Source organism: Nematocida minor, assembly GCF_024244105.1.
Source record: "Nematocida minor strain JUm1510 chromosome Unknown 7921, whole genome shotgun sequence".
Classification (NCBI taxonomy): Eukaryota; Fungi; Microsporidia; genus Nematocida; species Nematocida minor.
In genome coordinates, this window is record NW_026250401.1 from 127,752 (window position 1) to 142,297 (window position 14,546).

At 38.2% G+C, this 14,546-nt stretch overlaps 7 protein-coding genes across 7 annotated transcripts; all 7 read left to right on the top strand.

The window, feature by feature from the left end:
- Positions 1–270: 270 nt before the first annotated feature.
- Positions 271–2,106, top strand: NEMIN01_0346 (uncharacterized protein; the record flags this gene model as incomplete). Its single annotated transcript, XM_051476288.1, has 1 exon — positions 271–2,106. The coding sequence occupies one exon, from the start codon at positions 271–273 to the stop codon at positions 2,104–2,106; it is 1,836 nt and encodes a 611-aa protein (XP_051332248.1).
- Positions 2,107–2,350: 244 nt separating this feature from the next.
- NEMIN01_0347 (uncharacterized protein) lies at positions 2,351–4,075 on the top strand (the record flags this gene model as incomplete). Its single annotated transcript, XM_051476289.1, has 1 exon — positions 2,351–4,075. One exon carries the CDS (start codon positions 2,351–2,353, stop codon positions 4,073–4,075), a length of 1,725 nt encoding a protein of 574 aa, XP_051332249.1.
- Positions 4,076–4,412: 337 nt separating this feature from the next.
- Positions 4,413–6,044, top strand: NEMIN01_0348 (uncharacterized protein; the record flags this gene model as incomplete). Its single annotated transcript, XM_051476290.1, has 1 exon — positions 4,413–6,044. The coding sequence occupies one exon, from the start codon at positions 4,413–4,415 to the stop codon at positions 6,042–6,044; it is 1,632 nt and encodes a 543-aa protein (XP_051332250.1).
- A 304-nt stretch (positions 6,045–6,348) lies between these two features.
- NEMIN01_0349 (uncharacterized protein) lies at positions 6,349–8,001 on the top strand (the record flags this gene model as incomplete). The annotated part of the gene is made up of 1 exon (XM_051476291.1): positions 6,349–8,001. One exon carries the CDS (start codon positions 6,349–6,351, stop codon positions 7,999–8,001), a length of 1,653 nt encoding a protein of 550 aa, XP_051332251.1.
- A 284-nt stretch (positions 8,002–8,285) lies between these two features.
- NEMIN01_0350 (uncharacterized protein) lies at positions 8,286–10,013 on the top strand (the record flags this gene model as incomplete). The annotated part of the gene is made up of 1 exon (XM_051476292.1): positions 8,286–10,013. One exon carries the CDS (start codon positions 8,286–8,288, stop codon positions 10,011–10,013), a length of 1,728 nt encoding a protein of 575 aa, XP_051332252.1.
- Positions 10,014–10,123: 110 nt separating this feature from the next.
- Positions 10,124–11,953, top strand: NEMIN01_0351 (uncharacterized protein; the record flags this gene model as incomplete). Its single annotated transcript, XM_051476293.1, has 1 exon — positions 10,124–11,953. The coding sequence occupies one exon, from the start codon at positions 10,124–10,126 to the stop codon at positions 11,951–11,953; it is 1,830 nt and encodes a 609-aa protein (XP_051332253.1).
- Positions 11,954–12,283: 330 nt separating this feature from the next.
- NEMIN01_0352 (uncharacterized protein) lies at positions 12,284–14,095 on the top strand (the record flags this gene model as incomplete). Its single annotated transcript, XM_051476294.1, has 1 exon — positions 12,284–14,095. One exon carries the CDS (start codon positions 12,284–12,286, stop codon positions 14,093–14,095), a length of 1,812 nt encoding a protein of 603 aa, XP_051332254.1.
- Between the last annotated feature and the right edge of the window lie 451 nt (positions 14,096–14,546).

Here is a 14,546-nt window from a genome sequence, read left to right on the forward strand (position 1 = left end):
AGATATATTCATCACTCTTCTGCCATAGGCAGTCTTTTCATTTATTCCCTTCTAAACAGCAAAACTCACTGAAAGATAGGATTAATTAGACATATTATATCAGTGCAGTGGATGCTGAGAGACATTTGCTCAGACATCATCTGTCGCCAGGACAAACAGACCAAGAAAATAAACTACTGAGCTAGAGCATTAACAGCACTAAAAATTAAAATATTCTAGAATGGAAAAATGGAAATAATTAGGCATAAATACTGCAAATTTTTTAACCTTATGATTTTAGGAAGACTGAAACAGGCAATATTCGTGGGAGCAGCCACACTGGCCTATCTTCAGGGGGCCAGCTGTGATGTGTCCAAAGAAGACATGCAGACAATACGTGATTACTGGAGCGACAGAGTGGGCTTTATAGAAGAAGAGATAAACATACGCAATACATTCCTGGAAAAAGTTAAGACGCTTGACGTCAGCAGCTGGACAGACACCGGTGCCAATCCCGCAGAAGAAGATGATGACTTAGATATGGAGGTAAATTACAAAGCATGGAAAGATAATCTAGACGAGCTGCCTGGAAAAATAAAACATCTTGCAAAAAAGACCGCTTACATTGTGAAAGGGACAGAAGCACTGATGCACATGTATGACCGCGTAAACAACACAAAGTTTGCTGATGAAAAAGAGGAGAATACTGCCAGGGAAGAGGTCAGGAAGAAGCTAGATCTCTTAAAAGCAGTGCTTCTTTCTGCCCTGTGGAAAGAAAATATGATAATTACCGAGGACATAAACGGTTTGAGCTTTGACATGATGCGAGTAATAAAGAAGTGCAACGAAGTAAAGAAAAATAAACTAAACGGCACCACACTGTTCAAACTAGCAGAGAAAAACAAGATGCTGGCGTACACCATAATACTTGCATTCTTCGAGCAGGAGCCATCCAGGCTAGATGCCATAATAGACTCGCTGATCAGCATGTACAGCAGCAGCCGCGTAGCTCACATTCCCAAAGAAAATCTGGAAAACTTCAGAAGATCCATAAAGAAGGACATAAAGAAGAACGGAACAGATCTGCTGGCATTGGCAGCTAGGTATTTCCATCTGATATTCGATAAAAAAGGCTCTAAGTCATCCGTACTGGATGAAAACACGCTGGAGATCTATCTCTACCTGCAGAAAGAAGGCTTTTCTACAGAAAATATGGACTGCTATAGGAATATAACACCAGCACAAGTTGTAAAAGTCTTAGTACTGGAGCAGTGGATGGGCGGAAACCTTTTAGGCCACAAAAACAACAGCATATTCCGCACCCTAGGAAAAGTGGTGGAAGCGGTCTTCAATCCAAAGAACAACAGCAACAACATCTACGAAGGCATAAAAATAGGAAGAGAAAAACAGGACAAAATACTCGATGTGCTGAGCATGCTATGGAAGGACTGCAGCTCTGCCGCAGCAACTAGCTACGTAGATCTTGAAAAGTTCTGCAAAGAAAATGGCATTGAGCTTTCCAACATCGAAAGAGTACAGAACAGCTTGGCTTCTGCTAAGTGGATGTACAATCTGACCATATACACGAATGAAAACAGCTATGCACGCCGCCTCACTTCGCTGCTTGGAGGAATAGATCTTGACGTGTCGTATATACATCCCATCTGGCACGTATACCAGCGCTGCGAGCACATTGGCTACCTAGCAGAACCGGGCTTTAAATCGCGTGCAAAGCTATTTTTACAAAAGAATGATAATGTGGTTGTGCTCAGGCCATACCTAATACGCAGTGAAATTAAAGAAGCAATGCATGCAACACACATCCAAGGCTGCATCAAAGCATGGCTCAGTCCGTCTGCTGAAGTTGAAATAGTTGTCAGAGAAGAAGATAACAAAGAATACAAAGGCATGGCCAATGATTTTGTCAAGTACATGAGCAACACACAGGGCAAGAGAGTCAGCATAAAATACAAGGCAGAAAAGGAAGAGGAAATTTCTGAGGACAATGATGTTGAGGTGTACGAAAGTACTGCAAGCACTTCATTATTTGATGAATACATGCCTGATGACAGCTTCGAAATAATCGAAGATGAGTATAGCACATTTCCATCAGAGGATGATTCTTAGCTTTAAATAAAGGCCACTATTTAACCAGCATCTTTCTATCACTCTATATGCTTTCTACTGTTCTTGTTCACTGAATTTACCTGCACTACCTATCAAATATAGACCAGTACTGCTAGAGTCTGCTAAAAGTGTAAAATGGTTTACAAACTCTACCTATTTGTAGCTGTACTAGTATAGAATAAAAATAAAATAAAAAGCATACATCTTGCAAAGAAAGAAGAAAAGAAAATATTTTAATTTATTTATGATTCAAAAGCAAGTGCTAAAACAGGTCGCAATAGTAGGAGCAGCTGCGCTCGTCTTTCTGCACAGGGCCAGCGGAGCAGTGGAGAAAGACATAAAAAGCGTAAAGGAATATGCAAGAAAAAGGGTACATTCTATAAAAGAAGAAATTAAAATCCGTGCTGATTTTCTGAAGAAAGCAAAGACTTTTAAATGCAAGGAAGTACCATATGAAATGCTCAGCAGCGACCTAGAAAAAGGAAGAACAAATCTCTCAAAGATAAAGGAGCATCTTGCCATTTTCGATAAAAGCGTGCAAGATGTGCTGAAAAAAGCAGACCAGCTTATATATTTTCTGGGTTTCGAAGAGCTGCCATTAGGATTTGCCAGCGTCCCAGAGTTCAACCGAAAAATGGAGGAGACAAAAAACGAGCTACTGAGCATGATCCCACCAATGCTTGATAAGAACGATTTAGCGATTAGCGCAATGAAAGAGTTTGACTCGCACATGCTGAGAGCGATAACAAGATACATTACTCTGAAGGATGAAGCGAGCCTTATACCCAACTCAATACTCTTCAAGCTGGCGAATAAGAATAAGCCGCTGGCCATCACCATAATATACTCTCTTTTTCTAGTAGACACATCCAGGCCAACACAAAACGATGTAATAAGTGCGATGAATTACTTGGCAAAGAAAGCAGACACATATTTTAGCTCTCTTTCCTTGGATTATGTAAAATACATCAACGCCATGCGATATGACATAGATCACGAACAAGTAGACCTGATGAAGGCAGCTAACAGACACATCGATCTTCTATTTAACATGAGTAGAGTCAGCTCCGAGGCAATACAGGAAGAGGCACTAGACATTTACCTTGGCCTATTAAACAAACATATTACCAAAACAGCCCTAGAAAAGTACATAGATATTACACCAGGCCAGATCGCAAAAATAATAATGATAGAGTATGCAATCACCATGAACGGCTGTCTTATGGACTACAGAAAAAACAGTTTTTTCTGTGCTCTCAAAGAGCTAATTGTGCGCATAGGAAAACCAAGCAGCAGCACAGGACTGCAAAAAGATGTAAATGAAGCACACAAAAAACAAGAAGAAATACTTAATATCATCTATCTTCTGTGGAATGAGCAAGAGCCAGAAGAAGACCCAATGGATGAGGAGGAGCCGATGGATAAAATTCTGCAAGACGAAAATATTAAGCTTTTTTGCACACACAATGGAGTTAGCCTTGTTGACTTTAAAACCATACAGAAAACTTTCATGCGCGACAGATGGATATACAAACTGGACTTGTTCAGCCCTTCTTCAGGGGGGTCAGCTAGCGGCAATCTCCCATCCAAGGCGATGCACTTTGACATATCCTACACACATCCCATGTGCTATATATACCTAAGATGTGAGGATATGAGCCATCTCGGGAGCCCAAACGCCATGAAGCTCTATAGAAATCCTTTTATGGAAAGAGGTAGAAGGGGCGTTGTTTTCCTCAGACTGTACAAAGTAGGAAAAACAGACAGCGATGCAGTGCGGGAAGAGAACATAAAAAGCTGCATTCGAACATGGTTCTTGCCAAGAGTTGAAGTTTTCATCAAAAAAGAAGACGCCAAAAGCTACCTCAACATAGCCGACGACTTTTGCAAATATTTCAGAAAATCAATGTATATGGTTGAAGTGGGAATATCTGAAATCACACAAACAGAAAAACAAAACACAAGCTAATGAAACACATCAGTGCATAGTAGCCCAGCAAAGATTGAAGAAAAAGAAGGTTTTTGTTTGTTTTAATCCACACAGTAATACTAAGCCAATCTACTACTCAATAAAAGCTACTATTTAACAATCTCTTCTACCACACATCTTCTGCTCTTTTTATTACAATCCTACTTTGGAATTGTGTCTAATACGGCACATTAGTGTTGAATTCTCCTATTAAAGTATGTGCAATCGATCAGAATGTCTCATTGTCTCTGTTTTTACTAGCTCGTAGCATGATGAGAAGGCTGAAAGACTGGCAATCCTCAGGCTCAAGTAGAAATGAAAATATTTTAATTTATTCATGTTCCTACAACGAGCGATGAAACAGGCAATACTAATAGTGGCGGCTATTCTAGCTTATTCGCAGGGAGCTAATGCACTGCTGTATAAAGATATAGTAAACATAGAAAATTACTGGAGCAAGCGGCTGACTCTTATAGAAACAGAGGCTCAAATCCGCAGCGATTTTCTCAGCAAGGCAGGAACTTTCTCATCAGAGAACATACCAGACACTATTTTCAAGAAAGATATAAAAGACGGGAAAGAAAACCTATCCAAGATAGAAACAGATCTATTAATTTTTAAAGAGAGCGTAGAAAATATAAAAGAAGCGATAAAAATAATAATGGGCTTAAATGCCAACACAAAGTGGCGGCTTGAGGTTTTTAGGATCGGAGAGTTTATGCACCAGACAAATAGGGCACACGATAGCTTAGAGGTGCTACTTCTGCCAGCTCTTGAGAAGGGCGATGCAGTGGCTGACAAAATAAAAGAGTTTGATTCGCACATGCTGGCAGCAATAGAAAAGTACAGCAGTAAAATAAAGGATGGAAATACCGATGTATCCAAGCTGGCAGTCTTTGAGCTGGCAAAGAGCAATAAGCCGCTGTGTGCAGCCATAATCTATTCTATTTTCAGGATTGAGCCTTTTAAATCAGGCGCTGCTATAGTATATACAATGACCTATCTAGAGAAAAATCTGAAAAACTATCTTTTTTTCACAGACTTCTCGCGTTACATCCAAGGCATGATGGGCGATGTGAATAAAGGCGGTGATGCCCTATTGGAGATAGCGGATAGGAATCTACACCTGTTGTTTGAAAGACATGGGGTTGCTGCAGATGTGATGAACATTTATCTTAGTCTGGTAAAAGAAGGCATCTCTAAAACAGAAATAAATCAGTGCAAGGATATTACGCCCGGGCAGATCATGAAGATACTTATAGTAGAGTACATAATAAACGGGTGCTCCATGGACTTTAGAAGAAACGACCTACTTTTCAATCTTGGGGAGGTAATAGCAAGTGTAGGAAGAGCAGCAAGCGACAGCGCTAATGTTCAAGAAGACATGAAAAAAGCGAGAGAAAAACAAGATGAAATACTTGACGCTCTGCACCTTTTGTGGAACAACCGCGAATTTAAAGAAAAAAAACAAGAAAGTGATCTTGAGTTTTTCTGCGAGAACAATGACATAAAAGCGTCTGACTTTGAAACTGTGCAGAGCGGCTTTATGTCTGCTATATGGATGTACAAACTGAAAATAGAGAGCCCAGATTCAAAAGAGCTTGCTAATGACCAAAAACTGCTGAAAAAAGTGTGCTTTGACATGTCGTACACACACCCCATTCTCTACATATACAAAAGATGCGAGGACATGAGCCATATGGTTAAGAAAGGCCTTAAATCGAATGAAAAACATTTCATAAGCAGGGATATACTGCGCACTGTTACACTTAGACCATACAGAATAGGCAAGACAGATAGAAATTCAGTGCGCGCAGAAAATATAAGAGACTGCATTCGGATATGGTTTGCAAAAAGAATCGAAGTTATCTACAGAAAAGAAGACGGGGAGGAGTATTATAATGTAGCCAGAGAATTTGAAACACACTTGAATAGATCGCAGTACGTGATTAGAGCAATAAAAGGGTAAAATAACTAGATAAACAGCTGGTGCTAGAGCTGATGGAAGAAATTCGTTGCAGAATAGTCAAATGAGACTAATTAGCATAATGCAGTAAGCTAGTCTCTGCCACTAAATAAAAGATATATATAACTAGGATTCTTACTTTTTCTATATTCACAGTATCACAGTATGTCATTACATATTTGTGAATAAACAACTGCCACTATATCTTACTGTTAAGGATGCATGTTTAGTTACTATACATAGTAGAATATTCTATGACAAAAGCAGAAATAAAGAAATAGAAATAATAAAAAATTTTAATTTTTTAATGATCCTAAAAGGAACACTGAAACAGGTAATTCTAGTAGGAGCAGCTACGCTGGCTTATATACAAGGAGCTAGATGCGAGATATCAGACAGTGACATGGTGAAGATAAAAGACTATTGGTGTGACAAAGAATTATATTTTTTCAGAGAAGCATCCATTCGTATCGATTTCAATAAGAAACTTGAGTCTCTCAAGACCGAGGCGTTGTCATTCGGCCTGAACTTAGATGAGGCCATTAAGAAAGGGAATGAGAATATATCCGAAATATTATGCCAGGTGGCAAATCTTTCAGATATTACACATGGTATAGATCTTAAAATGCGCTCTCGTAACTTCATAGTAGACAAATCTCTTATAGCCAGTATAAAAATCGAAAAGGAAAAACTGTTTCTAAAGGCTCTTAATAACAACACTTTAGCAGTTAAGGCAATAAATGAGTACGACTCCCACATGCTGGGAGTGGTAGAAGCATACTACGAAAAGAAGAACAAGAATGTTAATCTAAAAGAGATGACGCTCTTCAAGCTAGCAAAGAAAAACAAGATACTAGCTGCTAAGATAGTATACCATTTCTTTGAGATACAGAAATTTGATACAGATTTCTTTAAAGAGTTTAAAATAGAAGGAGAATATGAAAATAAGGAATCTTGTGGACTAATGAATTCTAAGTTAATATATTTAAATACTACAAAGAAGGCTATATTAGAAAATAATGGAGATCCATTGGAAACAGCAAATGCACACTTGCATTTACTCTTCTACGATAAAGACCATGGCGTTTCACCTTTAATGTGTTCAGACATAGTGCATATCTATCTTAACCTACTGAACGAGAATATCTCTGAAGAGGAAATGAGACAAAAGTACATGGATATTACGCCAGGACAGATTGTAAAAGTAATACTGCTAGAGCATCTAATGGCTGATAATATTTATGACTACAAGAAAAATGCTCTATTTAATACACTTCCTAGGGTAGTGCAGAGTGCGCTAAATCTTACGGATTACAACAGCACAGATGCTCATGAATCTATAAAGAGAATGGAAAAAATACAATTTAAGATGCTTCGGGGCCTAAGTATTATATGGAATAATAGATATACCTGCAGAGAAGATACAACGAGTATAATTTACTATTTCTGTAAGGATAATGACATATCGTACATGAACTTTAAAAAGCTGCAAGATGATTTTACCTCTTTTAAATGGTTCTATCAGCTAGATAAGTCCATTTCAACTACAGAGGATCTAACATTTGACCTATCTTACACTCATCCCGTATACTATGTTTATAATCGCTGTGAAAATATTAGCTATTTGACCAAGAAAGATACTGAAACAAATCCAGTCCCATTGGTAGAAACTAAAGATAACGAACACTTCCTTAGACCATACGTAATAGATGCAAAAGATAGTGATACAGTAAGAGCAGAGAACATAAACAGCTGCATTAAACTGTCTTTTGCAAATCCAGTTACAGTTATCACAAAAGATAATGGTAGCATGGAATACAAGGACGTATCTGCTGAGTTCGATAGGTATATGAAACTAACAGTACCCACGATACATTTGGATGATGTGGAAGTTCTGAAGAAGAGACTTGATAAATTAGAAATTCAGGCTGGTGAAAGCAATCCATTGCAGAATAGCTAAATTAAACTTGATAAAGGCGATGGCGATGCCATTAAGATAGGTTAATTGGCATACAGTCATTAAACACAATTAAGATTGAATAAAAGTAATATTCTAGCTAGCACTCTTCTATTCTTACTTTTTCTATATTCACAGTATCACAGTATGCCATTATATTTGTGTAAATAAACTACCGCTAGATTCTACCATTAAGGATTCTGTTTAGTTATATGCTATAAATAGTAGAATACTCTATGACAGACATAGAAATAATGAAATAGAAATAATGAAAAATTTTAATTTTTATGATCCTAAAAGGAACACTGAAACAGGTAATATTAGGGATACTTGTACTAGCTTACTTGCAAAGAGCCAGCTGTCTAAAGGAGAAAGATGTGAAAAAGATATGGAGCTACTGGAATGAAAGGATGACTTCCATGCAAAAAGAATTTAAAATCCGTAGAAATTTTCTTAACAACAAAGTCAAACTTTTTGTATGTAAAGAAATACCACCCCAAAGCCTTAGTGAAGACATAGAAACAGGAAAGACCAACCTGTTCAACATGGAAGCACAACTCTCAGAGTTTACTGAAAACGCAGAAACTGTGCTGAAAAAAGCAAAAGAGCTGATAGATTTAAACGAAGCCTCTGGACATAGAATGGCTGTAGCATTATTTCGCTCACATTTTCAGAAAATAGATGAAGCAGAGGACAGTTTGCAGAAAATGATTCCGTCTGCCCTTGATAAGATTGATTCATTATGCGCAAAAATAAAAGAGTTCGACTCGCACATGCTGGGAGTGATAGAAAAGTGCAGTAAGATGAAGAAAAAATATAGCAGAGTAGAATACTTAAAATTGTTTAGGCTGGCAAAGATAAATAAGCCTTTCGCTATAGACATGCTGTATGCTCTTTTTACAATAGAGCCGTACAAATCAAAGTATGATATAGAGGAAACGGTAGAATACATGCTTGAAAAACTGAGTAACTATTTCCTTGGTATGGATGCAACACACTATGCTAATCTTATTAATTACAACGTAAAAAATGGGCATCTAAACTTACTGGAGCTAGCTGATACACATCTGCACACACTATTTGAGCAATATGGAATTGACTCAGATACAGTAGAAACTTATCTTAACCTACTGGAGGAACACATTCCAGATGAAGAGATAGCGTATTTCACAAACATTACGCCTGAGCTGACTGTAAAAATGGTAATACTGGAGTATGCATTGCATAGACACTTTATGGACTACAAAAAAAATGATCTGTTTTGTCTTCTGGGAAGAATAATAGCAGCCATTGGAAAGCCAGCAAAAAAAAGTGCAGATGTTCAGGAAGACAAGAAGAAAGCAAGAGAGAAACAAGATAGAGTGATTGATGCTCTGCACATCCTGTGGAATGAATGCGAAACATTCAACAGAGAGAAGCGAGTAGCAACTATCTTCCCGTTCTGCAAACAGAATCACATAAATCGCAGTAGCTTTGAAACTTTGCAAAACGGCTTTACGTCTGCCCGTTGGATGTACAAGCTGAATCTGGCTACGCCAGCAGACAAGCTTACTGATGAACAAAAATTATTCAAAAAAACCCACTTTGATATGTCCTATGTCCATCCCATGTGCTATATCTACCAGCGATGCGAAGATATGAGCCATTTAGTCAAGACAGATGCTGAGTCTGATCAAAAGCCCTTTGTGGAGCTAGGATCAAAAATTATCGTTAGGCCGCACAGAGTAAGTGAAGCAGATACTGATTTAGTAAAACTGGAGAATATGAAAGATTGCGTTAGAATATGGTTCATATCCTCAGGAGAAACTAAAATTATCAGTAGAAAAGAAGATGGCGAGGAGTATTGCAGCATAGTAAAAGATTTTGAAACTCACTTGAAAAAATCGTCGTATCCAGTTAATGTAGAAATAGCAGCTGAAGAGGCAGTTGAAGCTCAGACTGGTGAAAGCAATCCTGTACAGGATGATCAAATAGAAGTTAATGAAGATGATAACGATGGCTTTGAGATAGTTTAATTGGCATACAGTCATCAAACTACTATTAAGATTGAATAAAAGTAACATTCTAGCTAACATTCTTCTATTCTTATACATTTTACTATTCTTATCCATTTTATATTCACAGTATGTTATTACAGTGTGTAAATAAATTACCACTAGATTTTACCAATAAAAATGCATATTTAGCTGTATACTATAGTAGAATACCCTATAACGAAAGCGGAAATAAAGAAATAGAAATAATAAAAAATTTTAATTTTTTTATGATCCTACAACGAGTACTGAAACAGGTAATATTAGGAGTGTTTTTACTAGCCTACTTGCAAAGAGCCAGCTGTGGAGTACCATACCTCGACATAGTAAAGATAAAAGATTATTGGTGTGACAAAGCATTATATTTTCACAGAGAAGGGACCATTCGCAGTGACTTCATTACAAAATGTGAGGCTCTTAAGACCGAGGCGCTGTCATTTGGCCTGAACTTAGATGAGGCCATTGAGAAAGGAAACGAGGATATATTCAACATAAGATGCCAGACGACAAGTCTTAGAAAAATAATAGAAGAAATGGTGCAGCTGATATCTCAAATAGAGTATTCTTGCATTTACAGGAAAGACGCCTCTTTTATAGCCAATATAAAAGTTGAATTGGAAAAAATATTTCTAAAGGCTCTTAACAGAAATACATCAATCGTCAAGGCAATAAACGAGTACGACTCCCACATGCTGGAAGTATTGGAGAGATACTACGAAAAGAAGTACAAGAGCATTAATCTAAAAGAGATGACACTCTTCAAGCTGGCAAAGAGGAACAAGATACTAGCCACTAAGATGGTATACTATCTCTTTGAGATGCAGAGATTCAATACAGATTTTTCGATAGAAGCTGAAACAGAAAAACACGTTGAAAACATGGCATCCAACAAACTAATGCGGTGTAAATTAGACTTTTTAAGTGCTATAAAGAAGGCTGTGAAGGAAACTGATGGAGATCCATTAGAAACAGCAAATGCACACTTAGCCTTGCTCTTATGCGATGAGAACAATGATATAGAAACATCAATGGATAATGATGCAATGAGCGTCTATCTTAGCCTAGCAAAGGAAAACATCTCTGAAGAGGAAATAAGCAAGTGCAAGAATGTTACGCCTGCACAGGTTGTAAAAATCATGATGCTAGAGCATCTAATGGCTGACAATGTCTATGACTACAAGACCAACCATCTATTGCGCGCCCTAGGAAGAGTAATTGACAACGCATTCAACCCCATGAACTACAGCAGCACGGATGTTCACGAGGGCATGAAAGTGGGAAGAAAAGCACAGGACAAAATACTCAAGTGTCTAAATTATGTGTGGAATAGCCAGCACCCTAGTAGCGATGATATGTTCAGTCCAATTTACTGTTTCTGTAAAAACAACAGCATATCGTACTCTGCCTTTAAAGATCTGCAGAGAGACTATCTCTCTCTTAAATGGATCTATCAGCTAGATGCACCTACTCCAGCCGCAGAGGGACTGCTGTTTGATCTATCCTACACTCATCCCATATACTATGTGTGCAAGCGCTATTCATACGCTGCCTATATATCTGAGATGGAATCTAAGTCTGGCGGAGAGCTGTATATGGCATACCATGACGTATTTACACACAGTTCATACAAGAAAAGCGCGAAAAGCGGCGATCAAGCGAGCTTGGAAAACGTGAACAACTGCATCAAAGCCTGGCTCTTCCCAACCACCGATGTTTTCACAGGGGAAGACAATGCCAAGGAATGCAATACTCTAGCTGCTGATTTTAATAAGTACATAAAAATAACAGAAAGAGAAGAACAATTGAATCAAATAGAAGGTCAAATGAGAATGCGTATGGGAGCAATCAAAGGCCCAGCGAAAGCCGAGGCCAGTACAAGCAATCCCTTGCAGGATAATCAGATGGAAACTGAAGAAGCATGAGATGGTGAATTTGAGCTAGCTTAGTCAGCGAATGAGACTGAATCATTATATCACTGAATAAAAGCTGCTATTTAACATTCTTCTATTGTACGCTCTTATCCGTATTCATCTATCCTATCCTTTTATCTTGCACCATTTAGTTGCTTTTAGATAGCATCTGAACTGTAAATGATGCTAATGACTAGAGCAGTGGATAGTTGATGTTATACAATTTTTCTGCTTTTTTTTACATTCTCTTCCTGTTAATGCGAATTTAAGAATTGCTCTGTAAAAGAATAAAAAGCATACATCTTGCAAAGAAAGAAGAAAAGAAAATATTTTAATTTATTTATGATTCAAAAGCAAGTGCTAAAACAGGTCGCAATAGTAGGAGCAGCTGCACTCGTCTTTCTACACAGGGCCAGCGGAGCAGTGGAGAAAGATGACTTGCTGTCAATACATGACTACTGGTCCGTCAGACTGCTGAACATAGAAAAGAAGGTTGAGCTGCGCAGTAATTTCCTCAAAAAACTTAGCTCTTTAAACGCTAGAGTATCGCCAGACTCATCTGACACTGGCGTAGAAGAAGATAATAACAGCAACCCAGAGATGGAGGAAAAGCTAAGCATGGGACAGCAACATCTAAGTGACATAGCAGAACATCTGGCGTATCTGAACGAGAAAATCCAAGCTATTCTAGACATAATACACTCACTAGAAGACCTGCAGAAAAATTCATACACTCCTTGCTGTGCTTACAACAAAAATAAACAAGATAAAAACAAAGCTGCGATCAAAGCGGATTTACACACCTTGAAGAAACTATTTATACCAGCCCTTGACAACAGCACTTCACTGATTGAGAAAATAAACAAGTACGATTTACACATGGCAGAAGTAGTGGAAGAGCAGAGCAGAGCGGCGAATAAGTGTAGCACACTGCACGATCTAACTCTGTTTAAACTGGCAAAAAGCAATAAGGTTGTGGCTGCAGACATAATATACACTCTCTCCGACATAGCCCCGTCTAAGCTGGACAGCGAGCTGGAGCTAATAATATTCGTTATGCATCGAAATTTGATCAATCACATCCCATACAGCAATATAAAACTTTTTATGTATGCTGTGAGAGACGACGTGGTAAACAGAAGCATAGACCCACTGATCTCAGCGGACTCACGCCTCTATCTGCTAAGTGACAGGTATAACCCAGTATACCAGCCCAAATCATCTGTGCTGGATCTTGGCACCATGAACATCTATCTTACTCTGCTAAAAAAAGATATCTACAGGACATATCTGAGCCAGTGCATGCACATTACGCCTGGAGAGGTTATGAAAATAATCATGATAGAATATCTGATGACTGGGCGCCTTTTAGACCACAAAAACAACAAACTTTTTTCTGTTCTTGGGGAGATAATAGAGAACATAGGAAAACCAGCAAGCAACAGCAAAAATATCCACAAAAGAATTGGGATCGAAAGAGCAGCACAGGACAAGATACTGGATGCTCTGAGTATTGTGTGGAATGACTACAAATCTGCCACGTCAGTTAAACACATAAACGTTGAGCAGTTCTGCTACAAGAACGGTTTTTCATTTTTCGACTTTTTCAGAGTACAGAAAAGCTTTGCGTCTATTAAATGGATGTATGAAATAGAAAGATACAGCTTAGAGCCAGAGTACACTGTCACTTCTATAGACGAGGTAGAAAGACAGGGCACAGAGCCAGAAAATTCTATTCCGAGAAAAGAACTAACCCAAGAAGTGCACTTCGACATATCCTACACACATCCTATGTGGTATATATACAAGCGCTGTGAGTACATTAACAGTTTTTCTGCAATAGACACTACATCTAGCGACACGCCGTTTATTGAGGTGTGCAATGATGTATTTACGCTCAGACCGCACAGGATAAGAGAGCGCGACAGTGATGCAGTCAGAACAGAGAACATAAACAAGTGCATTAGAGCATGGTTTGCACAGTGCACTGAAATTATCAGCAGAAGAGAAGACAATGAGGGCTACAATTTGGCTTATGACTTTGCAAAGTATCTGAAAACCTCCGAAGAAAAAACAGTGAACATGAAGGAAGAAACAGAATGGTCAGCGGAAGCCAACCAGAGCAATCCATTCTACACAGTCAAACTGTCTTAAAAGAGGCATCCAATATCCTTGATCTACTACAATATCAAACTAATACTTCTCGTAAATAAAATCAGAGATATAGTGTTAAACTATCCTTCCACCGCACTTCTTCCAACTTTTTTATCCACTCTACCACTGCAAAAACAGCATTATCCCATTAGGATAGTATATAAATGTAGGACAATAGATCAGAACAGTAGAAAACCGTATAGTAGTAATAATCAGAGAGGGTACATTGTATTGTATAGACAGACTATAAGCGAGCCAAGAACAGTTGTTGGTGTGTTAGTTGATGTTCTCATTCTGCCAAGGATCTTTCTGTTCTCTGAGCTTCCTTTAGGTTTAAAATCCTCTTTTCTCAAACCCTATTCTACGAACTTTTATTGCAGAGTAAAAATTTTATTCTTTAACTGTAAGGACAGATTAGTCTGTCTCAATACGGATTTAAATGAAAATATTT